Source organism: Dromiciops gliroides, chromosome 2 (genome assembly GCF_019393635.1).
Source record: "Dromiciops gliroides isolate mDroGli1 chromosome 2, mDroGli1.pri, whole genome shotgun sequence".
NCBI lineage: Eukaryota > Metazoa > Chordata > Mammalia > Microbiotheria > Microbiotheriidae > Dromiciops > Dromiciops gliroides.
The window spans coordinates 176243367-176259161 of record NC_057862.1 but is presented as its reverse complement, the minus strand read 5'-3'; the positions used below and the strand labels follow the sequence as shown (position 1 = coordinate 176259161).

Sequence of the window (15795 nt, the reverse complement as noted above, 5' to 3'; positions counted from 1 at the left end):
GAAAATAATAAAATAATTTTATAATTAAAATAAGTACTGGGTACATCACATAGGTCTTTCCAGATATTTCCAGTGAGGTCAGAACCAGATTGTAAAGGACTTTAAATGCTAGATAGACAGTGATAGTCCTAGAGCCAATAGGCAGCTATTGAAGCTTCCTAAGCAGGGGAATGACATAGTCATATTTAATCACTTTTACCTATCTCAGCTCATGTTCATGATAATGTCACATTATACTACCCTCATTTCATCAGATAGGTTTTTTATTGATCCTGGGAGTCCTGATGAAGGATAAGAGACTGATGGTGCTACTCGAAGGGAAGCTTGGTATTTCCTGTAGGCCACAGTTCCCCCTGTACCTACCAGAATAAGGACCATGAGGCTGAGGCCTAAGGGCACGATTATACTCGGATTTGGGGAAATGAGGCCTGGTGAAGCCAGCCACCTAGATATAAAGAAGGAATACTTAGTGATTGGTTTCTTTATAAGAATTTTTATTTTATCCCCTAAAATTCTAGGGATACCTCCTCATCCCCAACCTAAGTCACTATCTTTATATGGAAGAATTCTAAAATGAGAAAAGTGACAACTAAATTGTAGAAAACCTTAAGTGTCCTTTCTGACTCTATATCCTTTGGCCTTATGCAGCAGCACCCAAATTTGTATCATTTCAGGAAACTTCAGTATCAAGAAAGAGGTCTACCCTCGCCTGTGTTGGTGGTGGATTTTGAGGTGAGGCTGGACTACTGATCCCAAAGCAGAGTTTAATTAGAAAAAGATCCTGAATGATAACCTTGGAAAAAAAGGGACTCTGATCCCTTGGGCTTGGAAATGGTAATCACTATTGGGCAGGGGGTATATCTTCAGATAAAATTTGATATATATGTAGCATAGGGCCATGTGAATGTTAAATGCTACTCTTGTCTTTCCTAGGGATGCCAAAGAGTACAGGATGGAATGGCTCCTTACCTGTTGGAGTCTGTGGTAAAGGTGGCTCCACCATAGTCCACATTTAATGGTGTATCATTGAGGGATTGGCTCAGAACTCTATATAGAATCTCAGTTGGGGGCCCTTGACAGCCAGGAAACTCCCACATATGCACAGTAAATAGCAGATTAGAGTTTATTGATGGATTGTGGAAATGGCACCTGAATTGACATTTAGAAGAAAAATAGAGTAGATGAATGGAGTTTCATATTTTCCTTTAAGAAAATAGATATAGGGGCAGCTAGGTGGTACAGTGAATAAAGCACTGGCCCTGGATTCAGGAGGACCTGAGTTCAAATTTGGCCTCAGGTATTTGACACTTGTGACCTTGGGCAAGTCACTTAACCCCCATTGCCCCACCAAAAAAAAAAAAGAAAAAATAGATATAGACCATTTAGAAAAATCGGTGTTAATAGAAAAATATAGCTCCTTTGGAGAAGGGATATAAAGGTTAGATCCTGGGACCCTTTCAGTCCTTAGACATAGTATGCTTTTAAAGTATTTACATGCAGGGGGCAGCTAGATGGTACAGTGGATACAGCACCAGCCCTAGATTCAAGAGGACCTGAGTTCAAGTCTGACCTCAGACACTTGACACTTACTAGCTGTATGACCCTGGGCAAGTCACTTAACCCTCATTGTCCTGCCAAAATAAAAACAAAAGCAAAACAACAAAAAAACCCAAAGTATTTACATGTGGGTGCCTGTTCTGATCACTAGGGCATGCAGTATAGCTTGGGTCAGTTCCTGCTGCTGCATCTTGCTCAGGTGGTAACCTGGGGGCCCAGCTAGTCCCAGGACCAACTGGATCAGCAAGCTTGAGGATGAAGGGCTTGTAGTTGAAGGAGGAAGAGCCAGTAGATCCTCATTTGCCTGGCAGAACCGGCCCCGAGGACAGAAGAGGAGGCCATAATACCCAGGGACCTGTAAGAAGGAGTAAAGATACAGCTAGAGGCTTCAACTACATGTTTCCATCCTTTATTCTTGGGGGGGAGGGTGGGGTGGGTGGGAGTCCAATCTAGAACAGAACCATTCAGGGAGTGCTTTATAAACAATGAATGTCTAAGAAATTACTCCCAATTCCTACCTTGCTGTACCCACCTGAATAGACTTCCCTGGGAGGCATGGGACCCAGGGTGATCCTGCTGCCTGCACATAATACATGCTTCCTTCTGTGCATCTGTGTAAGTAGCATCGACCAGTGAGCTCCACCTGCTTGAAGGGCAGAACCTGAGGGAGGGGTGTGGTTCCACTTCTGAGCACCAGGACTGAAGTGAGGTTAGCAATGAAGCAGCGGCTTTGGGGATGGTAGATCTCCCCATGCACGTTTCTTTCCATAGGAAGGGGTGCATTTCCCTTCTTCCAGCATTCACTCTGAAGAGGGCCAAGGAGATGGGAGAGTCTGTACTCCAGTCCTCTATATGCCTCCATCCTGACCTGCTCAAGTAAAGCTGACCATACCTCGGCTTCCCAGGTTACTTACTTGATTTGCTAATGGTTTGTACATGCGGCAGCCTTCCAGCAGGGGGTCTGATGAGCAGTGCCCCTTGTCAAAGTGCAGGTAGTGACAGCCCAGCCCACTGTGTGAAAGAGCAAGGAGTTAAACTAAGGTCAGAGGCAAACCTCTTTTCTACCACTGTCCGAATGCAGTGTACACACCTGCCAACACAGAAGAAGTCTGAGGGGCCAGATCTACAGGAAGTCACCAATCCAAAGTTCAAACCAGATCCTGCTTAGAGGATTGAAAAGGAAATTGGAAGAAGGCCATAACATTCCCCCCCCCATTACTACTATTAAATTTGGGATTAAAATATTTTGCTATGTATTTCAGGGTTGTCAGGCAAGCACAAAGTGTACCTGCAAGGTTTTCCTTTTCCTGTAGCACCTTGACTCATGCTTAGTAGCATCCTTCTCAGCTACCTGCAGAATATCTGATCCCATATTCCTTACCCTGACCCCACAGCAGTTCCTGTGCAGCACTGTGATTTACTTGGTACCAGCCAGAGTCAGCAAAGGCAGCAAGAGTGATAAGGTCAATCTGGGTACGGTGAGCACCATCAAAGGTAGCAGTCATCACGGAACCCTGGAGTAAACGGGCTTCCCAGTGAGAGGAAGATGGACCCTGCAAATCCGAATGTGTAAGAGGGTGTTCAGGAGCTTGTAGCTTGTTCTTCCTTCTGTAGCTCTCTTGCCCTTACCTCTTCTTCCAGGGGGACACCCTGCATGGCTTCGGGGACTCCCAAGTGCCTGGCCAGGCTGTGACTTACAGTGGGGGTGGTGAGAATCAATTGTCCCCATTCATCCCTTCTGGTCACCTGTCGTCTTAGGGAACATTTTTCGCCAACTGTAGCAGGGTAGGAGCAAAGGAAGAGACAGAAGGAGTAGAAAGGGCAGGTTGGGGAGGAGAGGCAACAATAGAGAAACAAGGGAATTTGAGGTGAGGTTGTTCATAGGAACCTTGATGTAGGATTTCCACCAGTTGGGATTGTAGGAGTCCTCTATCCCTTCCCTTTACTCACTGCTGGGGCCTGCAGTACAGTCCCTCCATTTCTTGAAGAGTTGCCCAGAGAATCCCAGGATATGGAACAGTTCGTGTATTGTGGCCTAGAGAAGGGAAGGAACAAATCCAGGGGTGAGACAGCTGGACAGGAAGGCCAGAATCTTCTCTTTCTCACCTTCCAGTGGCTGTGTCTTTCTTGTGTACCTCACATAGATAAAAGTACCCCTCCCCCACTCTGCCTTTCCTGTCCCAATCTAGTTACCATGACAATGTCACTGTAGCTGTAGTGGAGGCCATTGAGGTGTTGTGTGCAGAAGATGATGGTGCCTGCAAGGGGCCGATCTGTACTATCCAGCTGGCAGCAGGCAGCATAGGCAATGATGGAGGGCTGTGCATAAACAACACAGAGACAGTGGTAGAAAGCAAAGAAATGTTGGGAAGTGGGAATGCAGAATGAGGAAGATGTGTAATTAGGAGATTCAGATAAGAAGTTATAAGATAGAGAAGGCCAAATAGGGAGGCAAAATAATTTGATTTACTCCTCACCTTACGGTGGCATTTCAGAGTATGGGCAACTTGTACATACAAGAGGAAATCAGTGTCTGGGATTCCAGGCCCATCTGGTTGGATCAATTCTGGGGGACCTTGCTCTGGCCATAAGGAGTAACCATGGAGATGGGAATCAGGGATCTAGAGAGAATGGAATATAGGAGCAGGCCAAAATTGGGAAACGGGTAAGCAGGAGAGAGATCAATAAGTTGGGGGCCAATGAATTAAGATCAGGGGTGGGGAGGAAATGTAGTAAAAAGAACATTGTATTTGAAAATAGGAGACCTATGTTTGAATTGTTGCTCTGTTCATTCAATAAACATTAAGCATCTACTATGTGCTAAGAACCAGGGATACGAAAAGGGGCAAAAGAAAGAGTGCTTGCTCCCAACAAGCTTACAATCTAATTGGGGAGACAACATATAAACAAATACATACAAAGCAAACTATACACAGGTTAAATAATTAATAGAGGAAAAGCACTGGAATTAAGAGGGGTTGAGAAAGGCTTCTGGTGGAAAGGGGTTTTGGGGTTGGGTATTAATGGAACCCAGGGAGGTTAGTAGTCAGAGCAGAGGAGGGAGAGCATTCCAGGCTGGAGAAAAGCCAGAGAAAATTCTGGATCTGGGGAGATGGAGAGTCTTGGCCAGTGTTACTGGATCAAAATAAATGTTAGGAAGTAAGCGGTAATAGGACTGGAAAAGTAATTGGGGGGCTAGGTTATGAAGGGGTTTGAATGCCAAACAGCATTTTGTGTTTGATCCTGCAAACAATAGGAAACCACGTGATTGGACCTGAGTTTTAGGAAAATCAGTTTAGAGGCTGAGTGGAGGATGGATTGTAGTTAGGAGAGATTTGAGACAAGCGACCCACCAGCAGGCTATTGCAATAAAGCTGGCTTGAGGTAATGAGAGCCTGCATCAGGGTGGTAGCAGTGTTAGCGGAGAGAAGGGGACATATTTGAGAGATGTTGCCAAGGTGAAATCAACAGGCCTTAGTAACAGATTGGATGTGGAGGGTGAGAGATAATTAGGAGTCTAGGATGACTCCTAGATTGCCAGCCTGAGGGACTGGGAAGATGGTGTTACCCTGTACAGTAACAGGGAATACAGGGGTGGGAAGGGTTTGGGAGGGAATACTACCCATGTTATACTTCGATGATCTCAAAAACCGACTAGCTCTAAATCTGTGATAACTATAGTCAGAGATTCAATAGTTGTTTGATACAAGTCACAAGTCACTCACCTTTACCCCCAGACAATTCTCTCCCACATATCCAGGGTTTAGAAGGCTGCATCTGTCAAGAGAACCCCTCTTGAGTGAGCTAGACATTCATGGGCTGTTCTGGAGAATAATTGTTCCCACCCCCTTGCTGGCACGCACTCACCTGGAGTGGTTCGGGGATTCTGGATCCTTCCAGATAGCTTGACAGTACTGTTCTGGGTCACGACTCAGAAGAAGGGGTCCTTGCACCGGTGGGACTTGGGGAGACAGAAGTCAGTTAGCCTTTTCTACAACAGCTTAGGCTCCCTGGTCCCTCTGAGTCAATCTCTCTTCCTCAAAGAATTGCAATTCGTCATGGCTCCTTTTCCTTTTCTATCCCCTTACCTGCAAGTACCCCTTGGATTCGATGAATGGCCTCTCTCAGAACTGCATCTACCTGAGGTTCCCAGTACATCCAGTCTTTCTCAGAGTACAAAGTCTCACTTTTTAAACTTGATCTCTTGGGGTACCAGGCCTGGATACGAATCGGGCGTGGAGCAGTGTAACGGAAGAGGGAACCAGAACGTGGCTTGGACAGCGGGGAAATAGATGGCCCGATAAGATTCACAGACCCCTGTGTTTCCTCATGTAGACAGAGGCCCTGAATCTCCTTCCGGAATAGCAGCAGGAGCAGGAATAGCAGGGAATTCTTTTTCGAGGACTGTCTTCCCCAGGGAGCCCCTTCATAGCCTGCCCTCAGCATTGGTCTCCCACCCAGCTTTCTAGCCCAGTTCACAAACAGGGTTACTCTTTCTCATTCTCTTCTCTCCCTTTCTTTTTATTCCCCTTCTGGCCATTGATGAGTTGACAAACAAATTTCTTTAGGATGTAAAGTTTGGGAAGCCCCCTCCTCAGGGGACTGGGAATGGAAAGCTTGGGGGTTGGGGAGGTAATTTTTCCCAAGACTTCAACTGAGCTTAGTAAAAGACATCATGCTGATTACAGCTTGGAACCCCGTGGGTAGCAGCTGCTGAAGTTAAGTGTTGAGGAAACCAGTGGTGTCAAACTCAAATAGAAACTCAAATAGGAGCCACCAAACCATACATAAACATTCTTGCTGGCAGCAAAGTGACTCAATTTCAAAATGCATTGTTATCTATGTTTCATTGCATTTTTATTTATTTTGTTAAATATTTCCAAATTACATTCTAATTTGGTTCAGAAAGCACCCTAGAGTAATGTGGAGCCTTTTTTTGAAACCCTTTGGACTGCACAATAGCTGAATAAAACCATCCTATCTCTTAATGCCCAGGGAACTGGGAATGGAGGTGTGGGAGGAGTATAGAAATAGAGAAGCACAACAACTGGACCCCACAGCTTCCCTGTTCCAGTTGAGTCTGCAGATCAGGATGAGTTGTGTGCCTTCCCTACCTCAATCCCTTCTTTTTTTTCTGGGTGCCCAAAGGACCATATCATAGAATCTCAGCAGCCAACAAGTCTAAACTACATCTGAACAAAAGTTGTCTCCAGTGTAACACAGCATGTAGTTATCCAGCTTTTGTTTGAAGACCTCCAGTGAGTAGAAACCCATTAAATCCTGGGGCAGTCTATTCCACATTTGGATGGCTCTAATTGTTTGGATTTTTTTCTTATATCAAGCCTAAATTTTTTCTTAAATCGAACCTAAATTCTGCAACTTCTATCCCATGCTTCTAATTCTATTTCCTCCTGTGTGACAGCCCTTCAGATACTTGGAACCAGCTAGCTATGATAGCCTCCCTAAATTTTTTACTCCAGGCGAAACATTCCTAGTTTTTTCTAACTTCCCATGTGAAGTGAAAGTCCTTAACCTTCCTGGCTTGCCCTCTGAAGTCTCTCCAGCTTAATATCCTTTACAAATCATGGTGCCCAGAACTGAATGGGGTATTTCACATCGCAACTTAAGGCAGAGAACAGGGTAGTCCTCTGCCCTCCCTAATATTGTAAATCCTGCCTCTCAATGCACCCTAATTTTGAATCGCTTTCTTAGCTACCAGATCACATTGCTGAATTCCATTCAATAAACATCTGCTGTGTCCATGACTTCTAGCCCCACCTCTGACATATACCCGTTTTGTGTGTAGGGGGAGATAACTTAACTCTTCAGTTCTATCCCCTCCCCCAACCCTCTAAGATCACAAATTGCAGACGAGTTGCTGACCTGTATTGGTAAAGGGGGTTTCCTCATCTGGAGGTCCCAACACAGATGAATTCACAGGTATGTATAAAAATTTACATATATGTGGGTAAGTGATTTGTGTACTCCATACACAAAGGACTTACATTCTACTCAGGGATGCATCATATAAGTACATGCAAAGTTTGTACAAAAATAATATTTAATATTCAAACTTTATATAGTCTTCCTGGAAGAGGTGGAAGGGAGGGTGTTCTCACATAACTGAGACACGGGTAGGAAGACTATGGAGGCTGGAGTCAGTGAGACCCAAGGATATAGACCTCATACAATCAATGGGGACTTCGGACAGGTATTTTGGTTAAGTGTTCCTTATTTTCTTCACACCTTTTTCCTGAAGTCCTTGTGACTAGTATGCAAGGACCTCTTCCTTCTCTGAACTATCGCCTTTCAAGCATATACTACACCATTAGGCATTTGGTTGCGTTCAGTCTGGTATTGCTTTTTTTTTTTTTTTTGTGGGGCAAGGGGAGTTAAGTGACTTGCCCAGGGTCACACAGCTAGTATGTGTCAAGTGTCTGAGGTCGGATTTGAACTCGGGTACTCCTGAATCCAGGGCTTTATCCACTGCGCCACCTAGCTGCCCCTCTGGTATTGCTTTTTAACCTCTTCAGGAGACAGCTTGGATTCAGATGCCCTGGTATTTAACAAATATTTAGTTTACCTACTTGAAATTGCTTACATTCTATTGGGGGGAGGGAGAGGCAACACATATAAGACTTTAGAATAATTATAAAGTTAATAAATGCACACAAAGTCATTAAGAATAAATTTGGTACAGAGGGTGTCAGATGTTGGAGGGATGGGGAAAGGCTTCATGGTCCTGATGCTGCATCTTAAAGGAGGAAAGGGCCTCTGAGGCAGAAAACCCCAAAAGAAAGAGTACATGAAAGTGTTCTGTATATTAAATAGCACAAATATGATGAGTTTGTGTGGCACCCCCTCTGGACTCACTCAAACTGGCAGTTTGGCTCCCCAAAAGCAGCTCACTACTGCACCCCTCAGGGATTCAAGGTAATCTGAGTTTAGGATTTCTTTTTTTTTGGTTAGCTGGGTTTAAGTATCTTCTTTTTTTGTTGGTTTGGTTTGGTTTTGTGGGTCAATGGGGGTTAAGTGACTTGCCCAGGGTCACACAGCTAGTAAGTGTCAAGTATCTGAGGCCAGATTTGAACCCTGGTCCTCCTGAATCCAGGGCTGGTGCTTTATCCACTGCGCCACCTAGCTGCGCGCGCCCCCCCCCCCCCAGTTTTGGATTTCTAATCTTCTTGATAATGATCTCCCACCTGTAATGTTTTCTCCACATCAATCAGTCAGTTGACATCGATTGGCTTTTACAAAAGGGATATTTTACTAAGAAGTTATAGCAAGGAAAGAAGTTACAAAAAAACCCAACAACTCTTTAACCAGGGGCTCACCCCACCCCACCTCCTTTTCTTACACAACAAGGTCTTTAGGAAGAGTGGGCACACTCACAAGCTTCAAGTATAAGGGTAGTTAGGCACACCCATTGAGAATATGTAGGACTCAGTAAGTCCTTTTTTCCCCTTTGCAAAATCCTCTCCACATTCACTTCAGAGCAAGGCACCTGTGAGGGATTAGTTGTTCCCTTTGCTTAGCTGGGCTAGTTACTTGAAGGACTTGAGGTCTCAGCTGATAGGTCAATCCATTTCTGGGATGGATCAAACAGGTCACCCAACTTAGCTTTTTCTTTTTTTCTTTTTTTTTTTAGTGAGGCAATTGGGGTTAAGTGACTTGCCCAGGGTCACACAGCTAGTAAGTGTTAAGTGTCTGAGGTCGGATTTGAACTCAGGTATTCCTGACTCCAGGGCCGGTGCTCTATCCACTGCGCCACCTAGCTGCCCCCCAACTTAGCTTTGCTGGCTCCTCCCTGCACTTGGCTATCTCTGATACTGGCTCTGGTGGTCTCTCTTACCACTGACTGTTGGGAATACTTCTGGTGGCAGGAGCTGGTAACCTGGTCAATTCCCTATCTAGATACTAATTTGCCTAAGATCTAGGAAGAATAAATACAAAAAGAAACAATGACTGTAAATTCAGGGATATATGACCTTGTATGTGTGTGGGCAGGGGTGAGGGGAGGACTTCCAGCCTCCCTTCTCCTAGGTTCACACCAATTTTTGTATCACTATGAGAGGAAAAGTTAAAAAAAAAAAAAGCTAAGGGATGGGCAGAGAGATTAAAAAATTTTTTTGGTATTTAAACTTAGTTCCAGCTTCTCAACCAACCAGAGAACTCATCATTAACCAGTCATGGCCCTGCCTCCTCCTCCCTGACTGTCAGTGATAGACAGAAGTAAGCTCAGCAAGCCTCCAAGTGCTGGGTTGGAACAATGCAGGTAATATTACTTATGCTCTATATAACCCATTAGGAAAGCAAATGCAAACATGCTCTAAGAGCTGCTCCCTCATTGACCAGTAGAACAGTATAAAGAATCTAAGGAGGAATTTCGTGGCTGAGGGCATCTGAGGAAGCTTCATGGAGAAGGTGGCACTAGAACTATCTCTGCCTTGAAAGATTTCATTAAGAAGGAAATGTGGCAGAGACCATTATATTCTGAAAAACAACATGTTCTATTGTATTTTTATTTATTTTGTTAAACATTTCCCAATTATATATATATATATATATATATATATATATATATATATTCCCCCCCCCGCCCCGCCACTGAAACCCGTCTGCCCCCAGTTATATTTTAATTTTTTTCTTTTTTTAGTGAGGCAATTGGGGTTAAGTGACTTGCCCAGGGTCACAAAGCTAATAAGTGTCAAGTGTCTGAGCCGGATTTGAAGTCAGGTCCTCCTGAATCCAGGGCCAGTGCTTTATCCACTGCACCACCTAGCTGCCTTCAGCTTTAAAGTTTTCTTTTTTCTTTTTCTTTTCTTTTCTTTTTTTTTTTTTGTGTGTGAGGCAATTGGGGTTAAGTGACTTGCCCACGGGTCACACAGCCAGTAAGTGTTAAGTGTCTGAGGCTGGATTTGAAATCAGGTACTCCTGGCTCCAGGGCTGGTGCTCTATCCACTGCACCACCTAGCTGCCCCAGCTTTAAAGTTTTAAGGAGGACCCGGCTTCATATTCTGACTTTGTCACTACTTGTGTGACCAGGGGCAAGTCACATCACCACTCTCGACCATAGTTTCTTCCTCTAAGGTAAAACATGCTGTCTGAGGTCCCTTCTAGCTCTGGACCCAACATTCTATAATAATAGAGCCTAAGATCACTTTAGCTTTAGGTCATATCCAGATTAGAGAGGGCCTTAAATGTCACAGGAAGGCATTTATATTTCATTGAGTAAGGCATTTGGACCCAATGTTTGAGTATAGGAGTGACAGGGTCAGATTTGTACGTTACAAAATTTTCTAGTAGGAGAGTGAAGGATGGATTGGAGACTTGGGGAGAAATTGGGAGACAAATTAGAAGGCTATATATGATAGTTAATGTGAGAAATAATGAAGGCCTGATTTTGCTGAGGGAGTCAGAAGGTGGGGAAGAAAGGGTTCCAGAGATATTATGGTAGTAGAAATTAATTGGATACTGGGGGTAAGGGACATAGAAGAGCCAAAAATGACTTAGAGATACATAGATTGGGTGATTAAGAAAATGGTCATGCCATCAACATGAAGAGGAAAGTTAGGAGGGAGTTAAGGGGTTTTCTTTTTTGTGAGGGGAGATTATGTAAATTTTGGATATGTAGCATTTGAGGTGCTGGTGGAACAGCTAGATGGTAATATCCAGAAGACAGAAATAATGGAACTAGGACTCTAGGGGGTGGTTGAAAATACAGATATAAATTGAGATTCATCTACATAGAAGGAACATTTGGAAGTGAATATGATTACCAAGGAAGGGAGTCTACATGATAGAGAAGACAGCGAGGTATAGACACTTGGTGATGTCTGCCTTTAAAAGGGCCAAAGCAAGAACCTGGGGGGCTTCTGCTTTTAGGAAACAGAAAGAGGTGTCAACATAAATGCCAGAATAGAGATAAGAAAGGGAGGAAGATGAGGTTACAGTGCCATAGTAACCAAAGAAGGAAGGGATAAAGGATTTGCAAAAAGTGTCAAATGCTTTGGAGAGGGCAAGGAGCATGATGATGGAAAAAGAACAAACCATTGACTTTAGTGGGAAGGTGATCATTCTTGGAAAGAGCATTTTAAGTAGAGTGGGGGCAGGGTTCAGAAGTGAGATTACAAAGATGGTGCAGAAGTGGAAGCTATACGCATAGACCACTTTTTATGAAAGTTTGAGAACAAAGGAAGGCATTTTTACTGTCTCTTTCCAAGACACAAGTATGTTTCCTGACTGGGAGACAGTAAAGATGGATGGTAGAAAAGAAGGCTGATGGAGGAGATGGGGAGGGGTTGGCTGAGGGTACACAGATCCTCACTTTGTCAAGGAGGAAGATTACTTCTTCCTTTAATATCAAAGAATATTGAGGAAAGGATGGGTAAAGACATTGAAAGGAGTGTGGAGAGAATTCACATCTGATAGCGTGGACTTTTTCAGTGAAGTAGGAGGTGAGGTTATCTGTCTAAAAAAGAGGGGATATGGACTTTCACGCGACCACATCTTTGTCAGTGCACAAAATGGCGCCCTACAGCCTGCTAGTGACCCGGCTGCAGAAGGTGCTGGGCAATGGGGTCCGGAGGTACCATGTAGCTCTTATCCTGTGCCAGCGGGCCAAGGTGGCCATGAGTCACTTTAAGCCACATGCTTACATCCAGTATGAGCTCTTGGAGAAGAACATCAACATCATCCAGAAGAGGCTGAACCAGCTGCTGACCTTGTCGGAGAAGATTGTGTATGGCCACCTGGATGACCCCTCCAAACAGGAAATCGAGCAGGGAAAGTCATACCTGCGGCTGTGGCCAGACCATGTGGCCATGCAGGATGCCACAGCACAGATGGCCATGCTGCAGTTCATCAGCAGCGGGCTACCCAAGGTGGCCATGCTCTCCACCATCCACTGTGACCAACTGATGGAAGCCCAGGTCGGTGGTGAGAAGGACCTCTGGCAGGCCAAGAACATTAACCAGGAGGTCTAAAACTTCCTAGCAACAGCAGGCGCCAAGTATGGGATGGGCTTCTGGAAGCCAGGCTCAGGAATCATCCACCAGATCATCCTCGAGAACTACTCGTACCCGGGGGTGCTGCTGATTGGTACAGATTCCCACACCCCGAACGGGGGTGGCCTGGGGAGTATCTGCATCGGGGTTGGCGGAGCTGATGCTGTGGACGTGATGGCGGGCATCCCCTGGGAGCTGAAGTGCCTCAAGGTGATTGGTGTGAAGCTGACAGGCGTGTCATCCGACTGGTTCTCTCCTAAGGACATGATCCTGAAGGTGGCTGGCATCTTCTCTGTGAAAGGCGGGACTGGAGCCATTGTTGAGTACCGCGGGCCGGGGTGGACTCCATCTTCTGTACTGGCATGGCGACAATCTGTAATATGTGTACAGAAATAGGTGCCACCACCTCTGTGTTCCCGTACAACCACAGGATGAAGAAATACCTGAGCAAGACCGGTTGGAGCAGGGCAGCTAGGTGGCACAGTAGAAAGAGTACCAGCCCTGGAGTCAGGAGGACCTGAGTTCAAATTCAGCCTCAGACACTTAACACTTACTGACTGTGTGACCCGAGGCAAGTCATTTAACCCCAACTGCCTCACCAAAAACAACAACAACAACAAGACTGGTTGGAGCGACATTGCTAAATTGGCTGCTGAATTCAAAGACCACTTGGTGCCTGACCCGGGCTGCCACTATGACCAAGTGATTGAAATGAACCTCAAGGAGCTCAAACCCCACATCAACAGGCCCTTCACCCCAGACCTGGCCCACCCCGTGGCTGATGTGGGAGCTGTGGCAGAAAAGGCCACTAGACATCCGAGTGGGGCTGATCAGCAGCTGCACCAACTCCAGCTACGAGGACATGGGGTGCTCGGCAGCCATGGCTCAGCAGGCCCTGGCCCATGGACTGAAATGCAAGTCTCAGTTTACCATCAACCCTGGCTTGGAGCAGATCCGGGCCACTATTGAGTGAGATGGTTACGCAAAGATCCTTTGTGATGTGGGAGGCATTATCTTGGCCAATGCCTGTGGCTCTTGCATCGGCCAGTGGGACAGAAAAGACATCAAGAAGGGCGAGAAGAACACCATAGTGACCTCCTACAACAAGAACTTCACAGGCCACAATGATGCCAACCCGGAGACCCACTCCTTTGTCACCTTCCCAGAGATTGTCACAGCCTTGGCCATTGACGGCACCCTCAAGTTCAACCCGGAGACAGGCTTCCTGACTGGCAAAGACGGCGAGAAGTTCAAACTGGAGCCCCCTGACACAGACGAGCTTCCCAAAGCGGAATTTGACCCTGGGCAGGACACCTACCAGCACCCCACAAAAGACGGCAGTGCCCAGTGCGTGGATGTGAGCCCCACCAGTCAGCACCTGCAGCTCTTGGAGCCCTTTGACAAGTGGGATGGCAGAGACCTGGAAGGCCTTCAGATCCTCATCAATGTCAAGGGGAAGTGCACCACTGACCACATCTCTGCCGCTGGCCCCTGGCTCAAATTCTGGGGCCACCTGGACAACATTTCCAACAACTTGCTGATCGGTGCCATCAACATAGAAAACGGGAAAGCCAATTCAGTGAGAAACGCCGTGACCCAGGAGTTTGGGCCCGTCACAGACACTGCCCGCTACCACAAGAAACACAGCATCAAGTGGGTGGTGATTGGAGATAAAAATTATGGGGGAGGGTCCAGCCGGGAGCATGCAGCCCTGAAGTCCTGTCACCTGGGGGACTGAGCCATCATCACCAAGAGCTTCACCGGGATCCACAAAACCAACTTGAAGAAACAAGGTCTGCTGTCTCTGATGTTTGCTGATCCCGCTGACTACAACAAGATCCACCCTGTGGACAAACTGACCATTCAGGGGCTCCAAGACTTTGCTCCTGGCAAGCCCCTGAAGTGTATCATCAAACACCCCAATGGGAACCAGGAAACCATCCTCCTGAACCACACCTTCAATGAGATGCAGATCGACTAGTTCCAGGCAGGCAGTGCCCTGAACCGGATGAAGGAGCTGCAGCAGTGAGGCCCTGGCCCTGCTCACCTGCCCCTGCCCCTTCCTCCCCTTGCCCTCGGACTTAGCTCGGGCATCACTTGCAGATGAGCACTTCCATCTCCCCGTGAGACCCCCTCCCCACCCTCCTCCCAACACTCCCCGGGGCTGGGCCTCCAGCCCCCAGGCGCTGTGGGCTGCCCTACCTGGCTCTTTTTACTTTGGGTCATCATCAGACTCCATCTAAAGAGGTTTGATCATTTCACTGGTGGCTGGAGGATTTTAAAAGAAAGAAAATCTTTTTTTGTTCTTGCCATAGAAAGTAACAAGATTCCCATTCAGTGACAAAAAAAAAAAAGAAAAAAAGAAGGGATATGGATGGTAGTGTGGGCCTGAGAAGTGACTGTCTGTTGTGGGGAATGTAATAGAGAAACAATAGGAAATAAGTAAAAGAATTGCCATTCAGCTGTGAGGAACTAGTTGAAGTTAGCATAAATTAGTTGTGAATCTAGTCAGTATGCCAGGCAGTTAGGTGGCACATACAGAGAACTCTGGGCCTGGGATTCAAATTTAGCCTCAGATCCTTAATAGCTGGATGACCCTGTGCAACAACATGTTCTATTGTATTTTTAACCTCTGCCTCAGTTTCCTCATCTGTAAAAACAGAGATAATAATAGCACCTACATTCCAGGGTTGTTGTGAGAATAAAATAAGATAATACTTGTAAAGTGTTTTGCAAACTTTAAAGCACACTTATATAATGCTAACTATTAGGATTATACTTCGTAGTGGTAGTAGTCACAGTCATAGTCATAGTAAGCAGACCACGGACTCTTTAATTTTTGTCTTTGCACAGTGCCTGGGACATAGTAGACACTTAATAAATGCTTGATGATTGATTGATTGGGAGAGGTGGAAAGATAGGAGATAATGGTCAGAAAAAGGAATTTCAAAGCAATCAGGTAGGAGGGGATGATGAGGTCTAAGATGTGACCACCCTGGTGAGTAACTGAAGCAGATGGGAGGGGGAAGTCATAGGAGTGGATGAATTTAAAGAATTCTGAGGAAGAGTCATCAATGTGGATATTGAAAGGATGGAGAGAAAGACTCTGAACTATGTTCTACAGTCATGGTGGAAGTGTCCAGGATGTCAGTAGGTAATAGAGACAAATAAAATGAAGATAGTGACATGAAGTTATGGCATAAAATTCAAAGGAGAAGTAGTTGAGTGGTAG

The 15795-nt window shown here is 45.7% G+C and overlaps 1 protein-coding gene and 1 pseudogene across 1 annotated transcript; one reads left to right on the top strand and one right to left on the bottom strand.

Annotated features, from left to right (window-relative positions):
• Positions 1 to 231: 231 nt before the first annotated feature.
• On the bottom strand, positions 232 to 6003 carry LMLN2 (leishmanolysin like peptidase 2). The gene is made up of 14 exons (XM_043980485.1): positions 5646 to 6003; positions 5425 to 5518; positions 5283 to 5334; positions 4035 to 4178; positions 3751 to 3876; positions 3508 to 3592; positions 3187 to 3332; positions 2939 to 3110; positions 2648 to 2717; positions 2472 to 2568; positions 2090 to 2362; positions 1683 to 1912; positions 970 to 1149; positions 232 to 445 (listed from the first exon to the last, which is right to left on the bottom strand). Exons 1-14 carry the CDS (start codon positions 6001 to 6003, stop codon positions 232 to 234), a joined length of 2241 nt encoding a protein of 746 aa, XP_043836420.1.
• A 6080-nt stretch (positions 6004 to 12083) lies between these two features.
• On the top strand, positions 12084 to 14592 carry LOC122742873 (annotated as a pseudogene).
• The last annotated feature ends 1203 nt before the right edge of the window (positions 14593 to 15795 follow it).